This window comes from Uranotaenia lowii, chromosome 2 (assembly GCF_029784155.1).
Source record: "Uranotaenia lowii strain MFRU-FL chromosome 2, ASM2978415v1, whole genome shotgun sequence".
NCBI classification, from domain to species: domain Eukaryota; kingdom Metazoa; phylum Arthropoda; class Insecta; order Diptera; family Culicidae; genus Uranotaenia; species Uranotaenia lowii.
The window spans coordinates 313,464,037-313,480,418 of record NC_073692.1 but is presented as its reverse complement, the minus strand read 5'-3'; the positions used below and the strand labels follow the sequence as shown (position 1 = coordinate 313,480,418).

General features: G+C 35.2%; 1 protein-coding gene across 1 annotated transcript; it reads left to right on the top strand.

The window, feature by feature from the left end:
• The first annotated feature begins 1,911 nt into the window (after positions 1–1,911).
• On the top strand, positions 1,912–15,145 carry LOC129745073 (arylsulfatase B). The gene is made up of 5 exons (XM_055737908.1): positions 1,912–2,254; positions 12,504–12,552; positions 13,419–13,755; positions 13,815–14,510; positions 14,566–15,145. The coding sequence occupies exons 2-5, from the start codon at positions 12,534–12,536 to the stop codon at positions 15,134–15,136; spliced, it is 1,623 nt and encodes a 540-aa protein (XP_055593883.1). The 5' UTR covers positions 1,912–2,254; positions 12,504–12,533; the 3' UTR covers positions 15,137–15,145.
• The last annotated feature ends 1,237 nt before the right edge of the window (positions 15,146–16,382 follow it).

The window sequence follows — 16,382 nt, the reverse complement described above, 5'->3', positions numbered from 1 at the left end:
ATTTAAAACATTAAAAATCACACTTCCGACACACGTCGGTCAATGTAAGTGTGTTCTCCCGATGCTCTGGAAAGTTTTTCAAAGATATGAAACTTGAAAGCAGCTCAAAATTTGTTTGTTTACTTAATGGGTTTGATGATTGATGATCCTTAATTAGTATAAACAACAAGATTGTTTGCCATAGTAAAATTATCATTCGCACTGATGTTTTTGAGTCAAATATGTTTTGTTCTCAAAAGTACCATGTGCGTAGTATTTTGTTGTTATGAATTGGTGCCACAATGTTTACATTACTATGCGGACGCTAGTTGTAATAGAAATTATGATGAAATCATCATGACCATAGTATTTTTGACAACAAACACTGACAGTTATCGAAAATTAGCAGGTACATAGTAATTTCAATAATGTTTCATGTGCACTTTTGCAAAATTGATGTTATAATTTGCGTGGTTCAAAATACTATAACGCAGAAATAGTAAAATTATCATGACAACGTCTTTGGAATAGCAACGCAATTTTTTTTCCGTGTAGCGAGGTATTGCATGACTACTTTTCATGCAATACTTCGTTAGGCACCCAACAGTGATGTTAGTTGAATTTATTGTTTTTAAATTCCTAAGAATATACCCCTGTTAAACAGCTAATAACTTTTTTGCCTATTTAGATACAAAGTTGCAGCCTTGCACAAAATTGTTCAACGGAAAATTTTCTTTAAAGGATTTATAAATTGGTACAAAAACCATTAGCAGGCTCGTTTCCACAGAAGAAAGAAAGATGATGTTGATTTTTCAGTACAAAATATTCAATTTTTTTCATACAAACCTAAAAGTTAAATTTTACTCATGTGAACGTTACTTAAAAATTCTGCAAAAAATCATGGATGAGTTTTAAACCAAAACGAAACTTTTTAAACCCCAGGATTTGAGAAATTCAATTGAAGGCCGAACTGAATTGAGGATCTTGAAAATGTTTTTGCATGGTAAAGTTTTCAATGTGTGCCACAAGTGTCAAAATTACTACCACATTTTTCCAACACCAGTGAACTTGCTCTCAGTAGGCTGAGCTGGTCGCATTGAAGGTGACCGAATCCCCAGTTTGACATGCCTGCATTAAACTGCAAATTTAATTCAGTTACATCATGAATTCAAGACTTTCAATCTTCAAGTTAAAGTGATAGGTAGTTAAAATATTGAAACTAAAGACTCGAGACGACCCAATCCACCTGTCAGAACTTGCCTTCGACTGTGAACACCGATCAATTGTGGGATGTTTTAACCAAGCTTAACTTAAATAATACCGTTAGTTGTATTGTGTATGGTTAAAAAGTTCAGAACACTATCCTATGTTAATTGAAATTCTATTCGAACGACCGGACGTTTGAATTTACTTTCGTCTTAGAACATTTAAATCAGACGGGGTACAACAAACTTCGGAGATTTTAACATACATCTAGCTATCATCAATTTAGTAAACACAGCATTGTTAACTGAAAACAAAACAATGCAAGAATGACCCAAAAACACTAAACGGTTTTACAATGGAATATCAAGCTATTACAATGCACTTCATCTAATTCACTTCTAAGGTTGATCGAACTACTGTAACCGATCTCTCAATCAGTTCAAGTACCAATCAATTCAAATCCCTACTCTCCAAGAAGCTTCTCACTTATCATCGAACAAACGCCTTTCTTTCACTTTTTCGCTTGATATGCCGTGAAATAGTTTATGATATTTATTTAAACGAGGTCACTATCGTTGACACCATGCCTAGTAGGTAGATAACATGATTCTGTTTCATTTTTTTTTAGGTTCTTTCCAACTGCGCGCCATTGAGCGATGTAACGAATTCTCTGCACCTAGGTTTGAGCAAACTTAACGACAGCATGGATCGCACGTAAAACTTCAGTACGCCCAGAACCATCGGAAAGGTTAGGTTAGCAGTGCTCGTCAAGTCAAGAACCCCCGCGAAACTAGCAAGTGATATCAATCAACTGACACGGCTCAGGATTGGTTTTAATGTTTAACGAAGACCGGTGCCAATCGAAACTGCTTAGATATTGTCGGTTCTAAGAAGACCATTGACTTTCGTTTGAACCCATCCCTTTACAGTCAAATCCGTTGAAGAAAAAACTGTAAAACAAGTTTTTGGGAAACGAATTTACTTCCCAGAAAAAAAGGCGAACAATTTCGGGAGATTTTTGCGCAAATTAAGCGAGACGTTGCAACCGGTTTCTCTACAACTTGTACAGGTGCGTTGCGTGTCTTACTCATTATGCGTTATTAAGTTGTTTTCAATGAATTCAAGAAGCTACCGTTCAGTTGCCTAAACTGTTGAGTAAGCATTTTGCATTGGTCACATTTCTCCTGTCCCTCAATACGATATGACCATGTGTGCCATGTGTTTCTAGTGAAATGTAAATTTTGATACAACAGGTTGGAGAAGTCAACACGTGGTTTTTATCAGTGATGTGATTTATTTGCCGAATGAACTAAGAGTTCTATGAAGTGATAGCAAGATTTCCTATAATAATTCACAAAACTACGATTTATCGATGCTGTTTTTTGAGAGTAACATTTCACCAAAATAAAAACATCAATTTAAATTTAAATTTAAATGATGTTTTTTCTTCGTGTCAATCGAGACATTTTAAACTTTCAAAGATATTTTCATCAATTTCCACAAATTCCCCAAGGCTCAAAGAACGTTTTTATTGTTTGTTTGTTTGTTTTTCCTATACTCGTGACAATGATGATTGAACTTTGTTGCTCGTGCCAATACTGGTGCTGCTCAAAAAGCTATAAACCATGAAAATAAACGAGAGCGTAAACAATCTGCACCATATTTTGTGAAATGTTCAAAATCATTAAGGCTGCGTTTAATTCATAATAGTTTGAGTCTCTTGAGTTTGTTTGAGCTGATTTCAGTGTTTAAGAATTCCATCTACAGTACCGTTTATAATTGAATAGAAATTAGAAGCACGCGCATTGTCATTTCGACTTAGAACTTCCGTAACTTTTACTCTGATGATATTTTTTGATCAAATTTATTTTCGGCTATCAAACTATTATGTATATCACAAAATTGGAGCTTTCTAAAGTTTGTGTGGCCTGTTATACAGTAATTCTACGAAAATCAAACATTTTAGACTTTTACCATTCAAATTGCTAGAAACTACGCTACACCTTTTATTGAAATTTTGCAGAGTGATTGTTGAAATATAAAGTAAGCATGTCTGAAGTTTTTGAAAAGTTTTATCGATGGGATCAAACGTTGAGCGAGGTACAATGCTTCAGGTATGAACCCAAAAATACAATTTCTATAGAATTTTGTACGAATGTTTCCATAGGAAAATCATATCTTATGTTCAACAACCAGTAAATAGGATGAGTGCTCCTACTTTGGACCTAGAGCCTACTTTAGTCCTAAAATGCCGAAAATTGTCAATAATTCATTTTGCTAGCATAGTATAAAGATATTACTATGCACACAATGAACTCTTATTCTTCCTGATTCCTACCATACCGCTTTTTGCCATAAAAAGTTGTTCTCATAAAATTTTCTACGTTTTTAAAAATGTACCTCCTCATCAGTGGTAAATCAGACAGCTCAATTAGTAGGGCGCGTTTTGAGAAATAAGAGTGAATAAGGAAAAATCAGGTTTTTTTACTGCCCAAACCAAATTTTAAAGGGAAATTCCTCTCTTTGTGAAGAGCATAAACCATACTACCTATTTTACCTAAAATAAATGAAAATCAATGGAAATCCCGGAAAATTTGTAATGGGTCCAAATATAGGAGACTTTTGACTTTGGTGTTCCATTTTTAGACTCAATATCACCAAAACTTTGTTTAAATAGCAACAATTTAACAAAAGTGCGAATTTATAGTTGGAGCATAATTAAAAACCAATATTTATTTAACATTTCTGAAATTTTTTGTCAGCTTTACACAAATAAACTACAAGTAAGTAAACAAAAAAAGTTCCAGCTGTTGTTCTACTGATAGAGCTGACAAGAGTAAAAGTGTTTGAGATATTCATAACAGAAATTTAAGTGGTTAAGTTGTAAAAATCTGTAATACTTTTTTATGATAATATTTAATTAAAGCTTACATTTTTAATGAATGTTTTACACATTTTGTAAAATCATACTTTTTATAGAAATTTTAGATCTAGGTCCAATGAAAGGAACCAGTTCAGTACCAAAATAGGAACAGTAGGTTCAAAGATGGAAATTTCGGTCATCCATATCTTTGCAAATCTTTCAATAACGACGAAATCTATGTCGAAAACTATCATTGATACTTGCAGATTAGATCATGAAATATAAATTAATTTCCTGAAAAATATAAACCTCACTCCCATTTATGAGAAAAGCATTATTTTTTAAAACCCATCGCTTAAAGGGTCCAAAGTAGGGCAACTAACCCTATATTTCTATCAAAAACTCAAAACAATATCGTGAGATTCTGATTTCAAAACACAAATGGATTATTTATTCCTTTTTTTTTCTTTTCTTCATTTCTTTTGTCAGACATTTTTTGACTCATTTGTAGATGGAAAAGATATTAACAAACAACAGTCGCAAAAGTTTTATCAACAGGAAAAGATATTGTTCTAATGAATCGTCCAAAATTCTATAGAAATAACAATTTTAGGTTCATGCCTGAAATATTGTAGCTCGCATAACTTTTGATCCCATCGATAGAACTTTTCAAAAACTTCAGATATGCTAAATTTACATTTCAACAATCACTCTGCAAAGTTTCAATAAAAAGTGTAGCGTAGTTTGTGAGACATTGAAGTTTGAGTCCACAAAGTCCAAAAAGTGATATAATAGTTTGATATTTGATCTATCTTACGCAAAAAAATTGGATCAAAATATATCATCAGAGTAAAAAGTTATGGAAGTTCAAAGTTACATTTTTTCATGCTAGACTGACTAAATTATGAACTTAAAACTAGATCACTTTATCAATTACTGAAAGAAGATAATTAAAAAAAAACAAGCTGGTTTCAAAAATCAGAAATAAGGAATAAATAGCTAGTATAAAATGTATGTAGTTATGTAGGTATATATTCCATTGAAAAAATCAATGGAAATTGATTGTTTAGCAACAGAATTATGATTTTTTTCTCATTTACATGGAAATACAGGTTATTCTTCTTCTTCTGACACCAACATGCTTGGCATCGCTCCTCAGATTTGCCCGTTCAGAGTAAGAGCGTGTATATTTTTCGCTGTGCTCTTCCCAAACGGAGAATCTTAAAAAAATTCTCAGTTACCTCCAGAGCGACCAAGCGTCCACCCAAGTGTGGGCAAGAGAAGCAAGCAAACTGATGAAGTGCGATCTCGGTGCAGATAAATTCGTTCGCACTCGGGCGAAAGAGAAGCTTTACAGAAAACTCGGTTTGTCTTCATCGGTTGCGTCTGGATCGATGTTTCGAAGTGCGTCAGAATTTACAATGCAGAACATAAATCTAACGGAACTTAATTAATAACGCCAAAGGTAGTTAAGATAGAATGCTGGTGTCTTCGACAACATTGCTCTGTATAATAAAGCGCATATTTTGATATGAAATATAAAGTTTAGAGGTCCACCAATAGCGAGATATAAATCATAACTTTCTTGTTTAGCATTTTAGAGCTTAAGTTTTTTCTACAAAGTTATTTATCTCAATAAAATACACAACTTTGCTTAACATGTCAAAGTTCTACAATATTAACGCAAGGAGATACGGTTAAATTAAAAAAAAATACTTGAAAAATGCTTTACAAAAAGTTATTGTCATTATCGCGCTATTTTTGAATCTCTCGACTTAAAATTTTATATCAAAATATGCGAATTAACAACTTTGCCCAAAACACCTATCTTTTCATTCCTGAGCGAGTTCCTCTAGATTGATGTTCTGCACCAGGACCAATGATTAACTACGAAAGCTTTCTTCGGTCGAAAAATATTAAAAGCGTAACGGTAAAGGAGGATGAACCCTAAATTTTACGATTTGTGAAAGTTTTGCAATTTTATTACTAAAATTTGTCCTAGATCCCTGAGTAATTTTCACGGTTTGTTTAATAGACAAATTTTTTTGGGTAATTTTAGTAAATGTTACTTTGCGAATTGCTGCTTTTGTAAATTAATGCTACCCACGTACGATATTAAAAGTACATAACATTAACCTAAGTATACAGCAATTTGCGGATGCCCGGATATTGTGAAAAAACTATTTGGATTTTGCCCAGTTTTATCCACATTATTTGGAAAACAAAAAACAAGAAAATCGAATTCAGTTTAAAATTGTTTGTCAAAAATTCGACTTGTGAAAGTTTATTTCATCAAAAATCAAACCAAAACTTTCCTTCGTATGCATTAAACATAAATTTAACACTGCTGATGTGTTGCGACAAAACAATGTAAGTCGTTTTTCTTCACTAGATAAATGTCTGTAATTTCCTCAGATTTGGCCGGATATTGCTCGGTTTTTGGAATGGAGAATTTCAGATTATTTACCCGGTTTTCACCATATTTTTCAAATAATTTGCCAGGAAGTGCCCGGCCCGGCTACGTACAAAAATAGTTCATACATAAACCTACATTGGTCCTCTTCAACTGATGCACTGTTCCGCACTGCATTACGGCTTTTTTGAAGAAAACATTCCTGCATTGAAATCTTTCTGGCTTGATACACTGAGCTACTCAGCAGCGTCGCTAGAGCACAATTTTCTAGCCAGCTCCTTCTCTTTTCTGTAGAGCGAGCGACGTCCACCCGACCGTCAGAGCAACCGCAATCGGGCGCACTCGGCAAAAAGTTTTGTGAACGTTGATCGGCTGAGCAGTGCACTCGGAAACCGAAATGATAAAAGTGTAATTCGTTCTCTGCTCTGTTCTGTTTGCGAGGTGTTGGACAAGCATGGTCACACCAACATGGTCAAAACTTTCATGCACCCTAGAAAATGATAAACTTGCGTTCTTCATTTTACTTTTCAACGCAGCATCTGATAGGGGAAAAGTTCATATAACGCCCCATGTGGCTAATACGCGCCACCCTTGTTTTGAAGAATCTGAAACATTTTAAGCCGGCAAAATATTACCAATTTGTTCTAAATGCTGTGATTGGTCATGGCAAGTATGATTTTTTCCTTAAAATGCTCCTGTGTCGTGATAATTTCACAATTTAGGTTTTTCTTCATTTCGATCTAAATTTTAAAACACTTTCAATAAGGTGTCACCAAGCAGAGAAAAACCAATAAGACAATATTTTCTGACACATCGATAGAGCAGAATCTAAACTATGATTTAATGCTAAAAAATTATACCGAACTAGCTATGGTATGTTTTTTATGGGTATGTTCTATCACGGCCCATGCGCTCGTTATAACGCGCCAATCGTAGTAGGCTGAAAATAGCATTAATTTTTCAAAAAGGCCAATTTTCATTGAAAATGAATAAAAAGTCTAAAACCTTATTTTGAGCCTTAATTCAGCCCAAAAAATCTACTTTAATTTTTTTTTAATTTTTGATTAGTCCATTTTGATTTTATTTTCATTCAAAGTGTCTGTAAGTATTGGTGTGTTTTCGGTCTTCGGCTGCTTTCGGGTGTGTTCGGCTGCTAGGCGCGTATTGAATACACGGCGGCGCGTATTTGCAACACAGTTTTGTTCTGTGGCTTTCAATAAGGTTTTTAAAAATCAAGTTTTTGAAGCAACTTTAGCATTTTGAGTAATAAAAAATCATAGGCATTTGTAGAAAACAATTTTCTTCAACGATTGCAATCATTTTTAACACAATTTGTACGTGGAATACATAGAAAATCAGCGATTCGCTTAGGTGGCGCATAATAGGGCATGTTCCCCTACATAGAACATGCATTGAAGATACTACTTTGGCCACGCCAACCTTGTGATGTAAAACGCAAAAGTTACGGGAACCAGGGATGGATGAAGCGTGAAGTTCCCTTCCAAACGCTTCTTATGATTAAATATACAGGGTTAGTTTTTGAAATTTAAAAATATTTTAAAGCTTAATTTAAAGCGAAATTATGTTAAACCAATTCAAGGTATCTGGCACGATTTAGTCATTTTCCACTCGTCTCGCTGCATCTCATAACATGAAACGAACTCACCAATATTTAAAACGTTCGTCAGGTTTTCGAGGATTCGTTTCAGAAACTACATCCATACCGGGCCAACTGAGATCGATTCTTGGGTTGAAATAAACCATTCTCTTCTGTCAAAATTTTCTTTTTCCACCAACAGCCTACTCGAGAATGCTACACGTTTACAATATATCGATGAAAATATAAATTAGAAAAAAAATATTTAAATTTTTTGGCAGTAGAATTTGAAATTCAATCATGAAATTTGAGCTTAAAATAGAAATTTAACCATAAACACAAAGAAGCCATAAAAAATTTAAACAGTTAATTAAGAATACATTTATGGAAATTCTTTTCAATACTCTTGATGAGTTTTAATAAGTTAAAGAGCACACCGAAATTTCGGTCTTTTATTCATAAATAAGATTGAAAAAGTCGCTAATACTTAACATCTTACTCTGATTAAATGTTAACCATCATAATAAGAATTCAGATTCAAGAATAAGAGTTCAAGAGTGAAAACCACTGTTTGAACTAAGAATCCAAATTCTTTTAGGATATAAGCTAATTATAGGGAAAGCCGTAGAAAACGGGCACTTAGGACGGGTAAGACGGACACTGCGTAGATAAGTTACACATCGTCGGAAAAATGGCTGCTGCACAAGTACATATTTTTGTGCCTCAGGAACTTGAGAATGTTTTTATACGAAAACGGAACCAACTGGTCCAAGTCGAGTAGTTTCTAGGCGTTTCTGCCTTCACCGGAGATCCATTTTTGACAGTAAGCATGGAATAATTGAGATTAAGAGTGCATTTCGATTGACATTTGCTCTTTCCAGAGTATTTTGGCGGGGTCTAGGAAATCAAAGCGATAAAAAAGTGAGCAGAAGTGTACAGCGCAGTAATTCAAGCATTCATACAAATATAGCTAATACTAGCAGACCCGATAAACTTCGTGTTACCTTTTCCTTAATAAATCGTGAGAAAATGTTTAACTGTTCAGAATCGGCACTGCATGTAGCGTAAAGGGATCTCTTTGCAACTCTGTGGAGATAAGGGCATAAGGAGCACCCAGGGCATAACAAGCACTTCTCTTTTCTACAAAAGTACGTTTTTTCTTAAATAAATTTTCATGAGGATGTTTTTCGTACTTTCTATAGTACTAATTTTTCACCAAAAAAGAAATCTTCTTATCATCTTTACAGAAATATTTAGAAAAAAAACCAGCTAGGTTCTCAAGTAACGAAAATATTATAATTTTCGAGCACCACGAAATAAGCTTTTTTCGACATTAAAATCATCTTGATCTACAATGTACGCACTGCAACATGGTGAACACATTTTTTCTCAATTTTCACCATCATTAAATTTTTAATTTTTCACTTTAATCAATTTTAAAACGCGTTTTTACTTAAATTTGTTGACTCGGGGCGAACAGATCACAATCAATCGGGGCACGATGAGTGTTTTCTGCCGTATAGGTCTAGCAGTGAATTCAATTCGATGTAGTCAACTGAATTATAGAGCTACAGCTTGACTTGTTTCATTTGACGATATGGCCTCTTATTATCTCTTCGACACCTTCCAATTGGGCTTGAGCCTGCTAAAAAGAATAAAGCTAGCTCTTTATTCTTACACAGATTTCCATAAGAATGACAGCTAATCGGAGTGAAATTGGAGTGAAGGCTTTTGATTTCTCTTTTTAACGCATGAGAAATCGTATACCGGGTTAGCGAGCGCGCCCATCGCCTCTATGCCAATCATCAGATGAAACAAGTCAAGTTGTAACTCAATTACTCAGTTGACTTTATCGAGTTGAATTCGTTGTCCCAATTAATGGTGCTTATTCTGCCCCAGAGGGGGTTCTCATTATGCCCCAGCAGTGACTCGTTTTCAGCTCTCGGCAAAAAAAAATTATAATGCATTTTTAAACGTATTCATTTAATTTTTCAAGTTTCAGCCAGTTAGGAAATAGATTGTTCTAGTGTCTGAACACAAAACAATGATGTTATTCACATATTTATTATAGTAGCTTGCTATGGTTAAATAAGCGTTTTCCTTAAGGTGGCCATTGGAGTGCCCCAAATGACCCGACATTTGAAAAAGCTATGCGCAGCATATTTCATCCGAAGACTGGATTTTCATGTTCCTCTGGAACAAAATATCTCAAAATCCCATACAAACTTTAGGCTCGTTGAGCGACCCCTTCCCGTGATCCGATCTGGCCCAAATAAAGCTTAGTTCTTTTAGAAATGGGACAGTTACAAATGCGTGTATCTCAAAAACCATTCGTTTGAACGAAATACTTTCTATGAAGAAAATGAAGGTAATTTTATGATATTTCATGAAAAAATTTGAAAAAAAATATTTACCGTTTTTTGTTTAAAAAATTTCTACTTTATTCTTGGTATCTCCCATTGGCCGGCGCACACTTTTTTCAGTCATGGTATTGATCAGTTTCTTCAACTTATACTTCATAAAATCTATATTTTAGGTGGCTTCACCCTCTTTCTTCAATTTCTGATACTTTTCGGTCCAATACTTCTCTTTGAAAAAAAAAAAACTGGAAGCATTTTAGTGGAAACAGTTGTTTCGAAATGAACAAATTTGAGTATTTTTGAGCACATTTTTGAAAGTTTTTTTTCGGTATCGGTTTTACAGCTTAAGAGATTTGGAACTATCAAAAAATGGTTGTTTGAGGTTGGATTTCAATGAGTAATCGCTAGGCAACACTTTCAGCTTATCGGAGAAAATTGTTTTGGACATTTCAGCGATCTACCCTTAGTTTTTCGTTTATTGAAAAATAAAAATGCTGGTATGAGACTTGGCTTCCTTGATGACCTTTAACCGTAGTTGCCGATCATGTGCTTCACTCCAATGCTTGATTTGAACTTTCGGGACATTATTGACAGTGTTTGCATATTTATTCACCACAAAAACTCAGTAATTCTTTGAATAATCAACGGTTTTGTCAGCTATCAATTTGATAATGACGAATTTTCAAGGAAACTGTGCAAAATTATTTTTTTCTTTTTCTCTTGCATCGTACATATCTCAAAAACGCGTAAATTTTAAATTTTGAAAAAAATAGGTCGAATAGTACTTTTTATAGGCAACAAAATGCTGTCAAAATTTTTAATATCCAATATCTAGTTAACGAGCTATTAGCAAATGAAAGTGTCCCATTTCTAAAAGAACTAAGCTTTATGGCATGAGACCTTGTACTAGGCCTAGGATCAATTCAAGCCTGCAGCGCATAACATTTCACAAGCTTGAAATTTCCCGTACAAATTTGGGGCAGTCTAGTGGTCATTATGTCCTTATCTCCCCTACACGCAGCCTCTCTCCAGTACGAATTTTGCCAAATTTGAACCATCCTGTTTTAAATTGAGAATTCGATATCAGAAAAAGTTATAACAATCAATCTGAAATTTTTTTTATTCATTTTTCTAGTAAGTAGTTAATATTGTTTATTAATAATCATATAGAAAATAACTCCAAATCCGAAAAGGATGAAGGAATCGAGGAGATTGAATTTACTTACTGCGATACAAATGTGATTTTGTCCAGGAACCATTCTTTATACTTTCCGATGAATCAGCAACATCCGAATCAGCTGCATCATCATAAACTGCCGAACCAACTGTTCCCGGATCTAGCCGTCTCTCTTTGGTCAGCTCAGATCCGTTCTCAAAATTTTAAAATTATTCTTCGATAAGAGAGTTCCGGAGAGTTTGACAGCTGAACATCTTAAATAAAAACTTCTTAGAGGCGGAATAGTTTCGAATATTTACCACTGTATTTACTTCTGAAAGTTTTCCTCCGAATCAGACGATTGATGTTTTTACTTTTACTTACCAGATTTTCGTTAACAATTTGCAATGCACACACGGACGAAGGCTCAAAATAAATTATTAAGCCAAAGAATAAATCATTCAAACTATGAACATTCAATGGTTTTTCCGGCTATGAATTGCAAATTTAAAAAAAAAATATTAGCAGCAAACTTTTCGACGGCGCCGCGCGAATAGTTTTGACATCCCCTTTCTACATAATTCCAACAACAGCAAACTTTTTATTCAGTGCTAAATAATCGCTCAGCCTTTAGCTTAGATTTGTATATCGGCAATCCAAAGTTACCCAAAATTGAATTGGGGATAAACAAATTTTGAATAACAATCGATAAGTTATACTGAAGGTGTAATCGTAATACATTTAAAAAAAAACTTTAAAAAAAAATACTTCCGGATTTATTAGACATAAGATATAACTAGTTTTAAAAGTATTTGTAAATGAAATGGTCTATATTTGATTGTAGACAGATGAATATATAAAAAGTTTATACCATCTAACTCCTTTTATCAAAAACAAAAATGTTTAAGCTTCTTTTTCTTAACTTTCAGGTTTTTTCAAAATGGATTATTAAAGCAACGATGTTGGTCGCTTTCCTAGGTAATCTTAAACAGAATACATGACACTTTCAACACGTACATTAGGGTGGCAGCCAAATGGGTCATGTCGAACATTTGGTAGATTGACTGTATTTCATAAAAATTTAATTTAGAATTTTATAGAATAGAATACAAAAAATTACAAAGATCGGAAAAACCAAATTTTAATTTTTATGCCAAATGACTTTAAAAAGACATAAAACGTTGAAATCTAGTGTTTTCCAAAAAAAAAATTGTCAAAAATCGACTCAAGAATTTTAAAAATCACCAAACTCCCTCTAACCCCCCGACTAAAGGAAATTAGAAAAATCGAAATTTTAATTTTGATTCTAGATAAGTTGGAAATGCATAAAATGTCGAGATCTGGTGTTATCTCGGAAAAAAAAATTTGAATAAAAAATTGGCTTTTTGAGAAAGTCCCAGAAAGTAAATATTTGCCTAAAATTTTTTTCGACATAACACCAGATTTCGACGTTTCATGCATTGCTAAGTTATTTGGCATCAAAATCAAAATTTTGATTTTTCCAGTTTCCTTTGGTCCCCCCTTTGGTGACTTTCAAGGGTAAAATACAAAAACTTTGAGCAATGTGAGGCATCTCCAAATAAAGTCCGATTAAGCTGAAATTTTGCTGAGGTCAGTTATATGGGCCAATCTGCAAAATGTATATGGTCGATTTTCGAAATTCTTGACATTTTTCCCATACATACATCCATTGCCACAATAATGTACATATTCACTTTCAACATGCAGATTTTTCATATACGGTCATTCAAAGGGTTACCTCCGACAAATTCTCAAAAGAGCATGTGATACAAACTACATATATCCAGTTTTCGACTTTTAATCGTGAATATCAATATTTACAGTCATTGTCACTATCTGGACCACATCGTTGGCAACCGGTCAATCCCCAAAGTCCCCACCACACATAATATTCATCCTAGCCGACGATCTCGGTTGGAACGATGTCGGCTTCCATGGATCGGCCCAGATTCCAACGCCAAATTTGGATGCTCTAGCTTATTCGGGAGTTATCCTGAATCGATACTACGTCACACCGATTTGTACTCCCTCGAGATCTGCATTGATGACCGGCAAGTATCCGATCCACACGGGTATGCAACATGCCGTATTGTATGGAATGGAACCGAGGGGGCTTCCTCTTACAGAAAAACTGTTGCCGGAATACTTGAAGGAGTTGGGGTGAGGTCAAAAATGGTAGAGAAATGATCCGCACAAATAAAGAAAGGTTTCTCTTTCAGCTACCGAAACCACATCGTGGGGAAATGGCACCTTGGCCACTACACCCTCGATTATACCCCGCTGCGTAGGGGATTCGAAAGTCACATAGGGTTCTGGACCGGTCATCATCACATGTTTGATCACAGTGCGGTGGAAACGGAAACTTGGGGCTTGGATATGCGAAGAGGTTATGACGTGGCCTATGATTTGCACGGTCAATATACCACCCATGTGATTCGAGATGAAGCGGCTCAGGTCATCGCTAAGCACAACGTTTCCGAGCCTTTATTTCTGTACGTGGCTCATGCCGCGGTTCATTCGGCAAACCCTTATGATCTGCTACCAGCTCCGGATGCAACTGTAGATCGGTTGAGTAATGTTACAAACTTTCAAAGGAGGAAATTTGCCGCCATGATGTCGGAGCTTGATGAATCAGTTGGGGTGCTGGTGAACGCCTTGGATAATCGTGGGCTTCTCTCAAACTCCATTATTGTATTCAGCACCGATAACGGAGGACCAGCCGAGGGTTTCAATAACAACGCCGCGTCCAACTGGCCCTTACGAGGAGTTAAGAACACTCTCTGGGAGGGTGGAGTAAGAGGCACAGGCTTCATTTGGAGTCCATTGATAGAAAACAACCAGAGAGTGTCCAACCAAGTTCTACATATTAGTGATTGGTTGCCAACACTGCTGGACGCAGCAGGATTTGATGTCAAGTAAGTTTCTGAACAAAGTTTTCATTCAAATATTAACAATCTCTCACTTTTCCAGTCTCTTGCCCAAAAACCTCGACGGAATGAGTGTTTGGGACCAGCTCGTCAACGGAAACGAAACAAACCGTGAAGAAATTCTCCACAACATCGACGACATCTGGGGGAGTGCAGCGATCACCGTCAAAAACTGGAAACTACTCAAAGGTACCAACTACAAGGGTCAATGGGACAGCTGGTATGGTCCGCCGGGTGATCGCGATCCAAGCGTCTACAACCTGACCGCGATTCATAGCTGCCCAACTGCGATAGCGCTAAGCAAAATGAAAATCCTCCCCTTAGATAGTGAAATACTAGAGCTTAGGACGCAAGCTTCGATCAATTGTGGCAATATCGTCGGGAACCATTGTAATCCTTTGGAAGAACCCTGCCTCTTCGATGTGGAAAAAGATCCATGTGAGATGGAAAACTTGGCCGATCAGTTTCCGGAGGTTTTGGCGATGATGCTGGACCGGCTGGAGGCCTACAACGAGACGGCTGTGCCACCCGGAAATATGGCGTTGGATTTGAAGGGTGATCCCAAATTTTGGGGCTATACCTGGCACAATTTTGGAGATGATGCTTGGAAATAAATTTATAAAAAAAAACTAAATAATTCTTTTTAGTTTTGATATTTGGGAAAGGCTTTCAGACGCTGCTACACTGTTTTACCAAGAGACATTTTAAATCTCGTTCGATATTTACGCAATGTACACAAATACGTGGTCTAAAAATAGGGGTATGTTCGGAATCAAACGCTTGGTATTGAAATTGTTCCTCGGCCTGCTGATGGAGATAGACGTACCTCTCTTCTCTACCTATTAATATCTTTTCTGTCGTCGTAACTCGTATCATCTAACAGTCTTTAGAAGAAATGTGTGAAATTTCGTCAATATTAAGAAAACGGAATTTGTAGAGTAATTGGGACAAGTGCATAAAAGGTTCCGAATGACGTTTAAACAGCTAATATCTGCTGGGTGTTTACACTTTAACTTAAAAATCTGTGTATTGTGAGCTCCAGATTTCATAATATTCGTGAAAATGAGAAGCTGAGTTTTATGGTAGCCACATAAAAAGCTAAAATTTGACGTAGCTCTCGTACCAACCAATAACACGCAAAGGATGAGTTCCTCATTTCTGAGTTGTTTATCATTAGTAGGGGAGAAGCGGGCTATATGCGCCTATTAAGCAGAACACTGATTTAATCAAATATTACATCGAATAAGTTTACAAAAACTACATACACGTGTGCAGGCATATGTTTTCTATACATTGGAGTAAATTTTATGTTAAAATTTCTTTCCATTTTTGAGAAAACGATTTTATTATAACTGTTGTCTAAAATGCCGAACCTCAAACCGTGCGGGCTAAATGCGCCTATTTTTGTTTTGAAAAAAATTCCTGTTTTTTGGAGAATATTTCCGTATAATTTCATTGAAATTGCTAGAAAGCAATGATTTCCATACGACAAAGCTGAAGTTTTATAAAATTCTATGTACATTATAATTTTATCGAATGAAACAAAAGTTATTGTTGCCATACTATGGAGGGAGTTCATCCATTAGAAAAACTTTATCAAATCTATTTTGAGATCTTCAATTCTCTCTTAAGATGATAATCAGAGCTTAAATTTGAAGTTTCAATGATAAAAATCATTTATTTATTCTATTTAACCTGTTATTTTAGGATGGAGGCATTTTACAAACATGATGGGGGCATACAAAAACACTCTCTTATTCCACTATATAATTATTATTAAACCTCCATAAAAGCTTAAATATGTTTAATTTTTAAAGTTCATTTGAATAAGAAAGAAAAACTATCCTAGTTTTTGCTTTG

Excerpts from the sequence above, each read along its gene's own strand:
- LOC129745073 (XM_055737908.1), top strand. Across the intron at positions 13,756-13,814 it reads GAATACTTGAAGGAGTTGGG|CTACCGAAACCACATCGTGG; the intron begins GTGAGGTCAAAA and ends TTTCTCTTTCAG. Across the intron at positions 14,511-14,565 it reads GCAGCAGGATTTGATGTCAA|TCTCTTGCCCAAAAACCTCG; the intron begins GTAAGTTTCTGA and ends TCACTTTTCCAG.